The sequence below is a fragment of the Grammomys surdaster genome, unplaced genomic scaffold, assembly GCF_004785775.1.
Source record: "Grammomys surdaster isolate TR1022 unplaced genomic scaffold, NIH_TR_1.0 752, whole genome shotgun sequence".
Lineage (NCBI taxonomy): Eukaryota > Metazoa > Chordata > Mammalia > Rodentia > Muridae > Grammomys > Grammomys surdaster.
The window spans coordinates 2391284-2406665 of NW_021605171.1; the positions used below are offsets into that span (position 1 = coordinate 2391284).

General features: G+C 38.2%; 1 protein-coding gene across 1 annotated transcript in view; it reads right to left on the bottom strand.

The window, feature by feature from the left end:
* Positions 1 to 4938: 4938 nt before the first annotated feature.
* The window catches only part of Grid2 (glutamate ionotropic receptor delta type subunit 2), a 1223762-nt gene continuing 1213318 nt past the window's right edge, over positions 4939 to 15382 (bottom strand). The window contains exon 14 of the mRNA XM_028782458.1: positions 4939 to 5109. Coding sequence (XP_028638291.1) covers positions 4939 to 5109 — 171 coding nt within the window. The remainder of the gene's footprint in view (positions 5110 to 15382) is intronic.

Here is a 15382-nt window from a genome sequence, read left to right on the forward strand (position 1 = left end):
ACATTTTATTCCCAGTACTGAACTGCCTGAGAGAGGAAGGCAGAGGGAGGCCCCTCAATGGTTTGCTTACACTTCCGTTATTCCTCCCCACATCTCTACTCCAGCACAGTACAGGTGAGTGACATGCAGGTTTTAAGATCCTTAGATTACAAGGAGGACATGGAAGTGTTGATAGAGGTTGCTCAGTTGTAATTTTTCTCAGGATTAAAAAGAAAAGAAAAATCTATGCTTCTCCCCTAAATGGAAGCACACTGCATTCTCCTAGTATAAAACGATAAAATCTCAGAGCAAATGACAGCTCTTTAAATTGAATTCATTGAGTTAACATTAGACTTCTTTGTCCTGATTTCCCCCTCACTTCATAATGGACTGGTGACTGTCCTGTTCAGGCTGATATCTGCATGTGGAAGGGCTTTAGAAGTTAGCAATATGTGAGCAATTTTTTTCCATGTAGACAGGCTATCTAAGCTGAGGCAGGTAGTAGGGCAGGAGTTACCCAGAGGCAATGTGAGGTCTGAAATTAAGGCAGAGGCACAAGTCAGCCCTGAGAATCTCACAGTGCCTCGGAAATCAGTTATCAGGTGTGCTGGCTAGTTTTACATCAACTTGACACAAGCAGCTAATTTGGAAAGAGGGAATTTAAGTTGAGAAAATTCCTCCCCCTATATTGACCTGTGAGAAAACCTGTTTGCACCCTGTGGTGCATTTTCTTGGTTGATGACTGATATGAGAGGGCCCAGCCCACTGAGAGAAGAGCAACTCCTAGACTAAGGGTCATGAGTGCTATAAGAAAGCACGCTGAGGAAACCATGGGCAACAAGCCAGTAAACAGCACTTCTCATGGCTTATGCATCAGCTCCTGCCTCTAGGTATCTGGCCTATTTGAGCTTCTGCTCTGACTTCAGTCAGTGATGGCTTGTGATGCTGAATTATAGGCTGAAATAATCCCCTAACTTTTGACCATGCTATTTTATCACAGTAGAAAGGTACCTAAGATGCGGGGAGAAAGAGAGTAACTTGTAGGTTCTTTATACATCTTTTTGCCCTTATTTTTTATCATGCCTGATTCAATACTTGCTACCTACTTACATCCTGAACATATGGTTTTGAAGATGGAGTAGAGTCTGAGGGCTACAAATCTACTGGTAGTAAGAAATATCAAAAAATAATACTAAAGAAATCTAGAATTATATGTAATCTGACCTCTCTCAGGGTCAACTCTCCAGTGCTGTTCTTTCTTTTCTGGACTTTGCTTCTTTTCAGCAGCCTATATCAAAAGGACTTTACAACACATGACCAACCATTACTCCTCTAGTTTAAGCTAACAGGGAATTACTAGATTTTTCATATGATCCAGATGGGGAACACTAGAATTGAGCCTTTGGGTATAAGACATACAATTTGCTTTTTCTCCCACTATGAAAAGTAGGAAAAATTTAATGACTTTAACTGGTAGTATTTTTACTTTCAAGGGACTATTATAAAACAAACATGACAAATTATTGCAATAGAGACAATGGATAAGCATGTGGTGACCTAGCACCAGTTAATGTCAATAGTCAAGTCCTTGAAGGGAAAGAACTGTTTTTGTGATTAGACTGAGTTACAGAGACTCCAGCTGGTCAATGGCATTCCATGGAGGCAACAGAACAACCTGGGAAATTTTGAAAGATAGACCAAAATATCAGGCATGAAACATCTTTTTCTTGGTGAAGATGAGTTCATGGCTGATGAAGTAGAAGAAATTAAATAAGGGCAAATAGGGTAGATATAGAACAAAACCACAGCTTCAAACTAATGTGTAACTTGTTTATTGATTCTATGTGAACAATGCCCAATTTTCTCATGTTTCCCTTTCTCACCTTTCATTCTGTAGTTTTTGTTTTTTATGTCCTTGTGAGTCAGGGTTTTGCTATGTAGGCCAAACTGACATTATATTATGATTCTCTTGTCCTAGCCTCCTAAATGCTAGGATTCCTGGTAGTATGTTAGATTTCCTAATTGACTAAGCACAGGAATCACCCATAGTGATATCTCACAACATTTAGACGAGGTTAAAAGAACGTTGGAGTCATTGACACATTACAAATAAAAGTATTTACAAATAAAAGTATCTCCAAATGTCATGAAATGTATCACAGAGTAGAAAGGACAAAGAAGCAATAAAAGATAAATTGGAAAAAATAATAGGAAAGAACAGGCAAATTAGCAAACACCGATTAAATGAGTGCTTCTCAGCGTGACTAGGACAGCAGCAGTAACTGGAATTTGGTAGAAATGAAAATTATGCACACTTCAGAATCAAAATGCTAGGGCTGGAGGCCAAAAATGATTGTTTTGTCAGGTCCCCCAGGTGCTCTGACACTTGCTTAAAGGTTGACAGGTGCTGTCTCAGGGTGAGGCACCAAGCATAGCTGAGTTGGCCTTGAGATTTATTGAAAAAAATAAAATAGCCACAGAATACTCACACGTCTCAGGAATGATCTTTCCTAGGAATGGAAGGTTCACAGTTTGCTGTGTTTACTCATTCTAAAGGCATTTTTTCCATCTTTGTCTTTCTTGTTTAATGTCAGAACCAGGGCTTGGTTCTTTCAATATACTGTCTCCCAATGGCTCTTTCTTACTTTGTATAGCTATACCCTAACTCTGTATTTCTTCTATCCATCCCACTGAACCTCCTGTCTTGTACTTCTGATTTTTTCTTCACACAGACATGTAGATGTCACTACAAATTTAATGCACACAAACACATTTTCACTTTCTCCTCATCCTGTCTCTTCTGTGTTTCTATTCACAGTCTTCCAGGTGAGCACAGAGTCTTCCCTCCCTTTCTTCCTTTCACACTATAGACTTTTAAGGTTCAAATCCCAGCCCAGCTACTTATTAACTCTAATTTAACCATCAGAAGAGCTGTTACTTTGTCAGATTTCCTGACTATAAAATGGGATGCCAATAGCATCTATCTACAGGTATTTTGAGGACAAGGGCTGGAGTTAGTTAGTCCTTTAGAGGAGTGCCTCACACAAGGGTGTGTTGATCGATAGGTGCTCAGGTATGGCATATGATTCTTTCCCCTATGTTCCTGGAGTCTTCAATATGTCTCAGCTTTCCAGGAACAGTAGAGTTGACAATTCCATTCACCAAGTCATCTCAGACACTAGTGTGGATTCTATCACAGATTTCTAAGGCTGGGATAAATATTGCCTCAGACGAGATCACTATATGGAGTGGACAGAGGCACAGTTATGCCAAAAGGACAGATTTCTTTTTTCTTTTTAATGAATGAGCAGCACACAAAGCTCCTTACTTGTGTTGATGCTGTTGGCATCATTTGATCACAGAGCAAGCCTGCACTACCTCTACAAGGAAGGATACTTAGAGCTGTGGAACAGAGCATACTAATTAGCATTGTCCTGTTGATTCATTAAAATCTCCAGATTTCAGTTATTTGATTGAAGTCAGAGTTATGTTCCCAGCACCCACATAAGATGACCCACAATTGCTTGAAACTCCTTCTCCTAACTGTGAAATAAGTTAGGTAAGAGGGGATCTGGATTCTACCAATGAAAGTCATAATGAATTAAGATTCTTCTATGAAGGAGGAATTAGCATCTTGGTTGACTAAACCTTTGAGCTACTTATAGCAAAAGATGATGGAAAAGAGGAAATCCTGAACCATTATCCCAGTTTTCCATTTCTGATAGACCTATTGCTTGCCTTTCATAAGCTGCTATAAGATAGTTTTCAGTTTTTATTGTCTGCTCTGTTCTTCTAATGGAGGCTTCTCAGATTGGCTGCTCATGTTTCTAAAAACCATCTCCATTTGACTTAAATAGATCTCCCAGCACTCTTGTAAAGGAGGTGACTACTCTAGCAGGTGCACTGGCAGTTTGGATGGTCCTTACTTGAGTCCAGCATACCTGCATGTGGTAGGCTGTTGACACGTTACCATGGGTGCAAAGGCCATCTCTGCCTCTCAGCTTTGTGACTTTGGAAAACTATAAACCTTTGAATAAGTTTTCTCAAATGTAAAGTGAGGTTAATAACAGCATTTAGAATCTTATGTTGGGACTCAGTTACTTCATATACATAGTGGACTAATTATTCATAACACCTCTCAATTTCCTACTCTTTTGGTATTTTACAATTTGAAAAACTACAACTGAAATTTATGCTTTGTGCTTGCTGTCCTTTCTGATCTGGCATTATTTTCTAGTGAGTAACAAGAAATAGAGGGGACAATTAATGTTACATAAACAATATCTCTACTTAGAAGGCAGTGACTCTCTCTGAAGTCAAATTTTGTCTTGTAACGAGAGCGAGACAGTGTAATCCTCTCCAATAGCAATTAAATATATTGTCAAACTTTCATAAACAAATTCCTATCATAGAACATCCTAGCTTAAAGCTGGATGTACTACCATTATAACCTTTTCCTTGTGTTTCACGACAAACATCTCATATGCACTTTAATACCAGACAGAGAATTTTAAAGATTTTACCATTTCCTTTATAAAATTCAGATGAAGATATTCCATGTATATATTTGCAAGTTAGTATTCTAATTTGGTCCTGAAGTATATTTTGTGCTTTAATGTTTCTAGAAATAAGTTAATTCCCACAGCTTTATGCTGTTTACTTCCTACCATTGAGACTAGTCTGCTTAGCTTCCGCTGTAATTTGAAGCAAATATACTCTACTTGGCTCATACAGTTTCAGAGAGTAAAAGAAGTTATATATGGCAATACTTTCCTCTTATTTATGGAGAAATAGTACATGTTTTAGACAAGAATTTTCTCATAGGATACACTTCTAGGAACTGGTTTTGTGTGATACCTTTTGTAACACAAAGGAAAATGTGATGGAACAGTCAGTACAGTCTAGTACGTTTTTGAGGTCTAACGTTCCTCCTTTTTTTATATAGATGATTTAGTAGCCTTACCTTTGTGAAAAGACATCACGGTAGGGGCTGCCATGTTGCAGTGCGATGCCATATCCCCGGTCAGCAACAGTATTCCCAACAGTGTAGAAGGAACAGTCAGGGTCATTGATAGCCACATACTCCAACACAGCTGCATCCCATACAAAAGCATAGTTTCCGTATTTTACCTGTGAAATTATGGGGGAGAAACAAAACAGGACTTAAGGTTAAAAAATTTATAGAATAATAAATATTACAATAGTATATGCAAAAATTATAGGCTACATGTGTTTAAGTAAACTCATATTTGTGTTTCTGTTACCCTCTTGAACATTGAAATGGCAGTGAAGGTAGACTAGTATCCATGCTTTCAGGCAGTGTGGCTTATAATAAAAGTATCCCTGAATGTGAGCTGCAAGAATGTTAAAGACATTTTTCTGAGCTTGCAGTGTGTCTTACCACTTAGATGTTCATTTCTGGGACCCTCAAAAACTATGCTTCTAGAATTGAGATGTGCTGATTCTGTTAGGCTATCAGGCCTCTAAACTAGGCACATTTCTTCATACCCACTATGGCTTCCTTATGACCTATGTTTTACATAAATGCTCACAATTTACATTAAGGAGAAATTAGTAAAATGGCTCTATCCATAAATTTCACTCTGTCTTCTTTGTCCAACTGAGTTCTTCTCTTTCCAAGTACAGTTATGGAAGCTCTTAGAGTTAGTGCCTAAATAAGTTTTTCTTGAGTGTTTTGTTAACATGCGTTAGAAAATTTTTATTTTATCCCATATCTTCCCTTCCAAAGAAGCCCCTTTCCTTGATGGTCATTACAAGGAGGAAAACAATTCTACAATCTTCTGTATCAACATTTAGGGGCATAAATTCATAGTGGGTTCTCTAGAATATAGCTTAGGGATTTTTTTTAGTCAACAATAATTCATATGGGAACCTGACATTATGGTTTGGATTTGTCATATCTCCCCCACCCTGCAAAGGTCATGTGTGGAATGCTAATGCTGCAGCTGGTGGTATGGTTCAGAGGTGGATGGATCATGTGGGCATGACTTCATCAGTGGGCTATTCGTTGACAAAAATCAAAGCTGCATAGACTCTTGGGAGTTGGGGAATAATTCTTGGCAGCAGACTAACTGATTTGTGAGACATTTCTTGTTCTTGGGCCCTTCCTTTTTGTCCCTGATTCTTGCCACCCCTAAGGAACAGAGCTCCCCTCTTCTTTGCACACCCTTCTCTCATGATGCTCTCTGCCTTACCATATACAGACCAGATGCAACAATACCAAGCAACGTGGTCTGAAAACCATCAAATGATGATCCTTCTACTCTGAAGTTTTTTCCTCAAGTATTATGTCACAGTAGTAAAAACTAACCAATACACAATTTTTTTAATGAAGGGGCTGGCAACAAAGGCTGCTTTTCTAGAGCAGCAGTTCTAAACATTCATAATGTTGAGACCCTTTAATACAGTTCCTCATGATGTGGTGACATCAATCATACAATTATTTTCACTGCTACTTGATAACTGAAAGCTTGTTATTGTGAATTATAATGTACATAGCTGTGTTTTCTTGTGTACTTCAATGACCCTTGTGAAAGGGTCATTCGGACCTGCCCCTCCCAAGGGGTTGTTACTCACAGGATGAGAACCACCATTCTAGAAAACATGGGTTTGATTCCTAGCACTGAAATATTATCTTATGACCTTCTGTAAATCCAATCTAAGGGGCTCTGACACTCGTGGACTCTGTGGTATTATGCATGCACATGGCACACAGACATGCATGTAGGCAAAATACTCTCTTTCTCTCTCTCTCTCTCTCTCTCTCTCTCTCTCTCTCTCTCTTTCTCTCTCTATGTATGTATGTATGTATGTATGTACATGTACATATACATATACATATATATATATATGTAATAAAGGAAGTAATTATGTTAAATACCTTAATAGTTTGTCTAGAAAACTCTTAAAGGTAAAGATAAAATTTAATGATGATAATGATGATGCATTTTTTGGTCTCTCATTTCTCTCTCTCTCTCTCTCTCTCTCTCTCTCTCTCTCTTTCTTTCTTTCTTTTTTGAGACAGGGTCTCACTCTGTAGGTATGGCTGTCATGGAACTCACCAGGCTGACCTTGAACTTGTAGAGAACTGCCTGCTTCAGCTTCCTAAGTGCTTAGATTAAAGGCATGCTGCACCATATTTAATACAATTCTAAAATTAAAAGGGACAGTTTAGGTCCTACTACTCACCTGGCATGATTTTATAATTTTTCCTTTTATTTTTTCTGTTTATTAATTTATGTTTTTATTTATTTTTTATTTTTTTACATCCAAAACACTGCTCACCCTCCTCATCCCCCCTCCTGCAGTCCCTCCTCTCATCCCTTCTCCTCTTCTCCTCTGAGCAAGTGCCCCCTCCATATCCCCACACCCTGACATATCAAGTCTCTGCCAGATGAGGTGCATCCTCTCCCACTGAGGTCTACTTCCGTCTTGCCCAGTTTTACAGTTTTTGTGATATATCAGTGACCTTGAAACTTCCTCTAGAAACTCATCTTGATTTTTTTCCTCTTCTCTGTCAAACAGCCACCATGCCACCATTTCCAGCATTTTTAGAATGGTCCTTCATGGTTGAGGACATTCCAGTTTGCTACTAGAAAGTATTCTAGTGCTATAGTTACTACTTTGTGAGCTGTGCCATTGTACCGCAGTATCTGCCAACATCATTGCTATTACATATACTATTTCTAGCAATTTAATATTAGGAAGATTTATAAGTGAATTTTAAAAGAGAAGCGTTAAAATTGTGTGATGATAGCCTATAGAAAGATCAATGAAACAATTTTAAAAATGTTCCTGGCATTTTTTTTCATTGCCTAAAGCATGCAACCACTGTCCTTTGGATGCTTCTAAACTATCAAATTTAAACTATCGAGAAAATACTCATCAGCAAAGTCTACAGCCAGTTTTCAAGACAGAAAATAATTGAGAGGGTAGTCTAGAATATCCAATCCATCTGACCAGGTGGTAGATGTTTCAGAAGTTTTCAACTAGCTTTGTTTTGTGGTCAGGCTTAGATTAGCAGATAAAATGAATGGCGTTGATTTAGTCACTAGTGTGGTGCTTTGTTCTAGGTTAAGCAAAGGGTAAGACTATATTTGAGTGCTTCCTCTTCATATATCCCAGACTGAATTGTAAGGAAGATGACAAAAGGATATCTACTGCCACTATTTTCAATGTTTAGACCCCAAAGTAGAGGTATTAAGAAACTGTGGTACATTATTGGAGAAAAGGTATCTTCAAAGATCTCACCATCTTTAAATTAGCATGCTATGATAATGACTGGCCTGACAGGATATGCTTATCTGTGCATAGGGACATGAATGTTTTGGAAGTAACCAATAACTTCCTCGTTGGACCTAACGCCTGCTCCATGAGATAGAACTCATTCCTAGCACTCTTAGTGGGGTTAAAGAACCTGTGGTCTTTGACTCTGGTGGAGAACTTATTACTGTATGAAGACAGTTTTACAGAGACATTTAATGAGTCATTGCTATACCCATAGATCATTGAATCTCTCACCCTTCAGCAGAGAAGCTTCTTCTTGAAGTAGCTTTGAGACAAAGACATCCTCCCCAACTGGTTAATGTACAGAGAAAAAGAGACTATGGAATGCTCAGCCCTGACTGGACACAGTCACTTTTCCAATGCTCAGGAAACTTTGTGGAAGAAGAAAAACTACATAAGAGCTGGAGAGAAGAGGGCACCTTCAGGAAAAGTCTTTTCTGGACACAGCAGGAGAGTTGAACATATAAACTCACAGCAATTGTGACGGCATGCACAAGAGTTGCCACACCTCAGGTTAGACAGTATCTTAGCATGGAGGGGGTGGATGAGCACAGAATCCCACCACTAGCTGAGGTGCATTTTGGTATTTGATAGCTTCTAGAAGAAGAAAAGACATCTTTCTTCAATGATGTGAACCCTGGTAGGTGACAATGGTCCAGGGCATGCCCTATCTCTAAAAATAGTTGGGCACCAGAAACTGGACCTGATTGGGGAAAAAGAAGAAAACTGAAAGTTGGGTGAGTAGTGAAGATATAGGAAAAGTCATTGGGCCATGAATGTGATTCATACATTGTGTCAAATTCTTCCTTAATAAAGATGTGGGGAGGATCTCAGAGTAGTTGGAGGAGGGGAAACCATTACAAGAATATATTGCATGCAAAAAACTATGTTTGATGAAATAAGAATTAAAAAAGAATACCAATTAAAAACAGGTCCTGTTTGGTGGACACTGATATCTACTTATGTTTAGAACAGAAGGCCTTATAGCAATAATAAATTAAAATAATTAATAATAAATAAATTATTAATCAATAATAAATAATAGGAATAATTTGAGGGTAGTAACCCTCAGAGAGGGTTTGATTGCTGGATTTCATAAACCTCAGAGAGGGTTTGATTGCTGGATTCCTATAGTACAGCCACAGAATTGCTTTAGGTTTAGTTTAAGGACTTTTTATTGAGATGTGTGCTGGCAGTTTTCATGCATCTCTTAAGACTCTGAAGCTGAATTTTGAGGGTGATGTAAGGCATGAATCCCTCTCCTTAATCTGTTTACAGGTGGATCATTGAGACAAGTTGCACAATGTCTGTAGCAGATTGCACTGTCATATACATTGCTTCTGTTGAAACACACAGGAAATTCATTTTTATGGAAAGGAACTGGGACAGTCTGCTCAAATATTCTGGTAACTGAAATAGTTGTACAAAAATTCAAATATTTAAGTTCCATATCTATGTACCTAGCTGATTAAACACAGATACTCTGTGGAGACCACTTCTTGTTCAAGCACACTCTACTGAGCTAATCATTATTTTTGCAAGTTTCTTCCTGTCAGATGAGGAAATGTAAACTTTCAATATTATTTTCTCAAATATTTGCATTTCTGGCCCAGTAAAGAGAAAAATGAAAACATATATTTGAAAATTTATGCTCCTCAGTGTTCAATGGAAGATGAACATTCATTCTCTCTGTGGACTGTCTTTGGTTCTGTGCTCCTATTCCAATGCTCCCATCATGAAGTGATGAAGAAAGCACTAGGTAGCTTATTAGGTAGTACCCTCCAGGGTAACTATGGAAGCCCACACTATAAGCAAATACACATAACATCTACTACTCTACCGAACGTGATATGAATTGAGAGATCAATATTCATTCTTATATAAAGCTTTAATTTACTAAATTTTTATAGGCTCACTTCAAAACCTAAATCCACGGAAAATAGCAATCATAATCTTTTCTTTTATTAAGAAAGTTCACTGGGGACAATTTTGGAAAGATGACATTTAAGCGAAGACAGTAAGGTAAAAATGCTTTCTTATTGACAGCACTCAGTATTTATTTTTTGTGAGAATAGATAACATGTAAGACATTTCTAGATTCATAAAATGCTCTTTCCTATGAATTTCTTTGATATTTCCAACATTTTGAGACAGCTTAATCTATGGCAGCTACGTCACAGGTGTAGTGATCAAGTTTCCTCCAAGGTATACTGATGATCAGTGGCCCTTTGGCACTCAGGCTCAATCTCATCTGCTACAGTCATTTCAGAATATTAAAGACATACTGTCATGGAGACATTGTCCACAGGAAAGCAAATGCAGGTGAGGTACAGCAGTCTCCACCTTTAAGGCACAGAGCCTCGACTTTGAGAGAAAACATTTATGTAAATAAATATGTTGTGGCACGAGATGTGAAATGCAGCTTCTTTGATGTTCTGTCATCACACTACTAAGATAAAAGGACTGAGGCTTTAAAAGAAAAAGTTGGTGTTTGTCAAACTCTGGGGTTGATGGTTGTTTACTTTTTGTCATTGTAAAGTCCTGTGTGACCATTACTCTCTATGCTCTTCTGATTCTCACAATTGAAATGAAGAAATGTTTAGCAATTAAAATAAGCCCAAGAATGGAAAACTTTAAAATTAAAAGATCTGAGAATAATATCAGTAAAATAAATTCTAACTTGTATACCAAACTTTAATATAGTTTTAACTAGTGGTCAGTAGTGGATGCAGTCATGAAATAGTTGTGAGTTACAGGCGCAGAGTTATGATTAAGCCAGACTAGATCTATAGTGGTCCTTGTAATTCACTGCCTGTGTGAGTCCTCAAGATGAGAAGGCTTTAATATTTATTACATGTGGACCTAAGTGCTGCCCTCTTTCACTACAGGCAAATTGGTACTCTAGCAGCATTCATCACTTCTGAACATATGCAGCACAGTAAATTGTGTTCAAGTCCACATTTAAGTGTTTAGGATACAGACACACACACACACACACACACACGCATGTATACACTACAGAGGCATGGTTTTGTTTACTGCGGCTTCAACTATTGGCCTACCATATTTTTGTGTACTTCTGAAATTTCAGGTTTACTTTGATATAGTCATCATATGGCACAACTTTCATAAGATATGAAAATGTTTAAAATAAGTCAACACTAACTTTTTAAGAGTGTCTTCTGTTAAAACACATGCAAACATGTACTAAATACACAAATGTAGTAAATTAAGAAATGGCTGTTGTGGAAATTTCCCAGCCTGAGTAGTCATAGACCTTGTAAATAGGTAGCCTTGGTGGATAGTACCAACTTAGATAAGGACAAGTGAATCATAGGCAGAGTCATAGTGACCTGTCCCCTGAACCTTCACCCAGCTGATACCCTGTTCTGAAAGATATCTATACTCCTCCTGAACACCCACAATCCAGTGTCATCCCCTTCCCCACTTTTTTTTTGTGTTTTTTTTTGTGTGCCTTTTTGTGTTTATAACCCCTGTGTGAATAAGTAAAAAATATGATTTGATTTAAAAATAAATAAATAAAAATAAATAAACCACAAAAAAGAAAAAAAAGAAGAAATGGCTGTTGCTAAAATGTTTATGAGTTATACTTTGAATTAACAGACAAAAGAATGTCCTTCTCTATGACAGAAAAACATTGAAAACGACAGAGCATGAAAGAATTACATTAAAACAAAAATATTCTTTTCTATACTTGTTTAATTATGTTTTTGAAAAAAGTCATGGGGAGCTTGGCAAAGGATGAGCTGATACCCTTGAATTGTTCAATGTTTATGTAGATTGGGACAAAACCGTAGTGAACAGTTAGCACTTTCAAAAATATTAAATAACAGGCTTTTTTAAAGTTAGGAATATGTCAGTTTCTTTACTAATACTGCAACTGTTTTTGAAATACTGTAACCTGTTTGAAAACAAGTTGAACGCATAGCCATTTTGGAGCCACATTGTCAGTGAGGTGATTCAGAGTGCTTATAGAGACAGGCATCTTCAACATGTTTAACCCACATGATGAGTTTAAGGAGACCAAAGCTGTGATTGGTCTTCAGGAGAGAGCCTGTGACATCACTGTGGAGAGCTGAGGACAAATCTCTCCAAGATTAAGCCCTGGTCTTCCTATTGGGTGAAATATATACTGTTTTAACACTCACACTTTATTTTCACGAAGAGCATGTTTAGATGGATGCCATCGCACATCAGTGATGTCAGACTGGGCTTAGAAGAGCCATAAGTTACAGGGGATTTCATGTTGGATGACAAGCAAGAGCTTTCGATCTACAATGCTGTCCTGACTGCAAGATAAGCTAGAACAGTGGTGGGACAAAGTTTGTGGGATAATCAAGCAATATCTGATTTGATTTAAGGTTCAGGTCACAAGGTGTAACCCATACCTGACACTGCTTGTGTGACCAAGAACCTGAGACTAGATAGCTCAGGGACCTATTGGAAAAACAAATACTACTGTTCTAAAAAAAAAAAAAGCAAAAACAATACCCTTAAACAAACAAACAAATAAACAAGCAAAAACAATCTGTGGCAATAAAATTATTCCTGATGACATTTTGCTAAACTCAGAGATAAGTGCCTTGCTGAGCTATCGCCAGAGAAGCTTCTTCCTGCGGCAGATGTGAACAATTACAAAGATACAGTCAGGCATAATGCAAAGAAAGAGACCTTGATACATTCAGCGGTGAAAGGGATGTCTCCACTATGTCTGTCCCTCTGGGCCCTGAGGATGAGGAGATCGAAAAAGTGTAAGAGCTAGGGAAATGGAGGACAACAAGAAAAGACGTACAAGAGTCAGAGATGACTTTTGTAATAGATACACTCTGGAAATAACTCACTAACTCACTTCTCTTACAATGTATTAATCTATTCATGAAGTCTGAACCTGATGGTTGCTTCATAAATGGATAAATGATCAAAGGCCAGTAAGTTTTGGTGGAGACATTCAAGACACTAGCAAACACTAGTCATCTGAGCTAATTAATATAATCTCAATACTGGTTCGACTTCTTGACTAGAGCAACGAAGCCAGAAGGGATGAAAGCAATTGATCCATCTTTTGGACAGATAAAATTTACTCTGGGAATGACCTGTAAAGGAATTTGCCATGGTCATTTAACTATTTTGAAATGTCTTCATTCTTTTTTTTTTCTGTTTGTGATACTTTTCTTGAACTTTCATTGTATAGAAGTCTTCTTAGTGATATTTCAGTTTTGCTGAGAAGGAAGTATTTTAATGATCTTTTTAGTTTGCAAGATTTATTTATTTATGTATTTGTAAATTTGTCTGTATGAGTGCATGTGTACATGCATATGTCTCCAGGGCTCCTTTAGAAATGATGAAAAATTGCTATACAAACCACTGTTAAGAACAGGCCCAATGCTCTACAATAAATGTCCAAGTCAAAATGAACACAATGGTGTTTTTGGAGGTATTTTTTGTTCTCATAATACTGTGTCTGGGCTTGTTTCTTCTCTTTCTCCATCTTATTTGCCTTCTTTTTTCTTCCTCCTCCTCCTTCTTTTCTTCCATCTCCTCCTCCTTCTCTTCCTTCTCCTCTTCCTTCTCCTACTCTGCTTCTTCTTCTTTTTCTCCCCTTCTCCTCCTTCTCCTTTTTCATTTCTTCTTCTTCTTCTTCCTCTTTCTCTCACCCCCTTCCCCAGCTGGTCTTTTGCTCATATATTTTATGATTTCTGATCTTGTGATTTTAGGGAATTTCTGTGTGTGCCAACGTGTGTCTCTGGTGATGATTTTTCCTTTGTCCTTTGCTTTTCTGTCTCTACATTTTTTTAAATTTTATCCTATTTTAATATTTTCTTTCTTGTTCTAGATGCCTGTTAGTTTTCTAATGAAGGAGAGCAAGAAAGAATGCAGATTTGGTGGGTAGGGAGGTGGGGAGGATCTGGGCAGATTTGGAGATGAGAAACCATAATCAGATTATGCTTAATAGACACTGCTCTCAGTCTTGTCAGAAATCTGCTAAATGTGTCATTAAATGTTTAAGCTTATGACAGAGACTCCCTAAGCCTGACAGTTATTCCCTAAGTTCTCGGAGACGATATACACCTGGTGACAAGAGACTGCCTGGATTGTGGTATCATGACCACCAAGAAGCACTGCCATTGCCTCGCCCACTGCCAGGGCTTGGCATACACTGTGGATAGAACAGGATACCTTGAGAGACAAATATCTCATATTGCCTAAGTCAAGGTGGGTCATTTCTCATTTCACATATAGCTATTCCACAGAGAAAAAGCTCTTTGTGTTCTGGGTTTCAAAGCCGGATTGACTCCACCCAAGTTGCAACGAAGACCGCGAGGACCTGGGAACTGTTTAGGTAGTGGATCATGGCAGAAACTCTGTCATTTTAATATATTTAATACATGACTCCTAGGTTATAATTTATTCTTCTCCAGATTTCTGACTATATTGACAGCTAAGGTAGCTGTAGCTTGACAGCTAGAAAAGAGACCTAGCTCCTGACCACTATATTTGCTCATTAATAAATTCGTTAACTAGCTAAGACTGGTAGATTTCTTACAGACTTCATGATAAATGATACAGAATTCAGATGTAAGCTTTCACAGATGTAACCAGTTACTTCCTTACTAAATGCTTGATATTTCCTCTTCTTGCTATGCCACTGTTCTAACATTATTTGAGTTCTTATAAATTTGCCTAACCCTCACCATGAGGAGAGCAACAATACCAACCAACCACAGCTCCCAGGGTCCTAACCACCAGCCTGGGAGCACTTATGGAGGGATCCAGGGCTTCAGCTGAATATGTAAGAGTGGAGGGCCCTGCCGGGCACAGGTGGAAGATGAGATCCTTGACCTCATGAAGGCTGGACGCCCCAGGGGGTGGGAATTTTGAGGGTGGGGAAGTGGGAGTGGGGGGGGTAGGTGGGGGTTACATCCACGGAGAAGAAGGAGGAGGGGTAAGGGGATGGGGGGTTCCCGGGTGGGTGAGGGATGGGGTAAGGGGATAACATATGAAATGTAAATAAAATATCCAATAAAAAATAAATAAATAAATTTGCCTAACCCTAATAAAACATTCCACTATACAA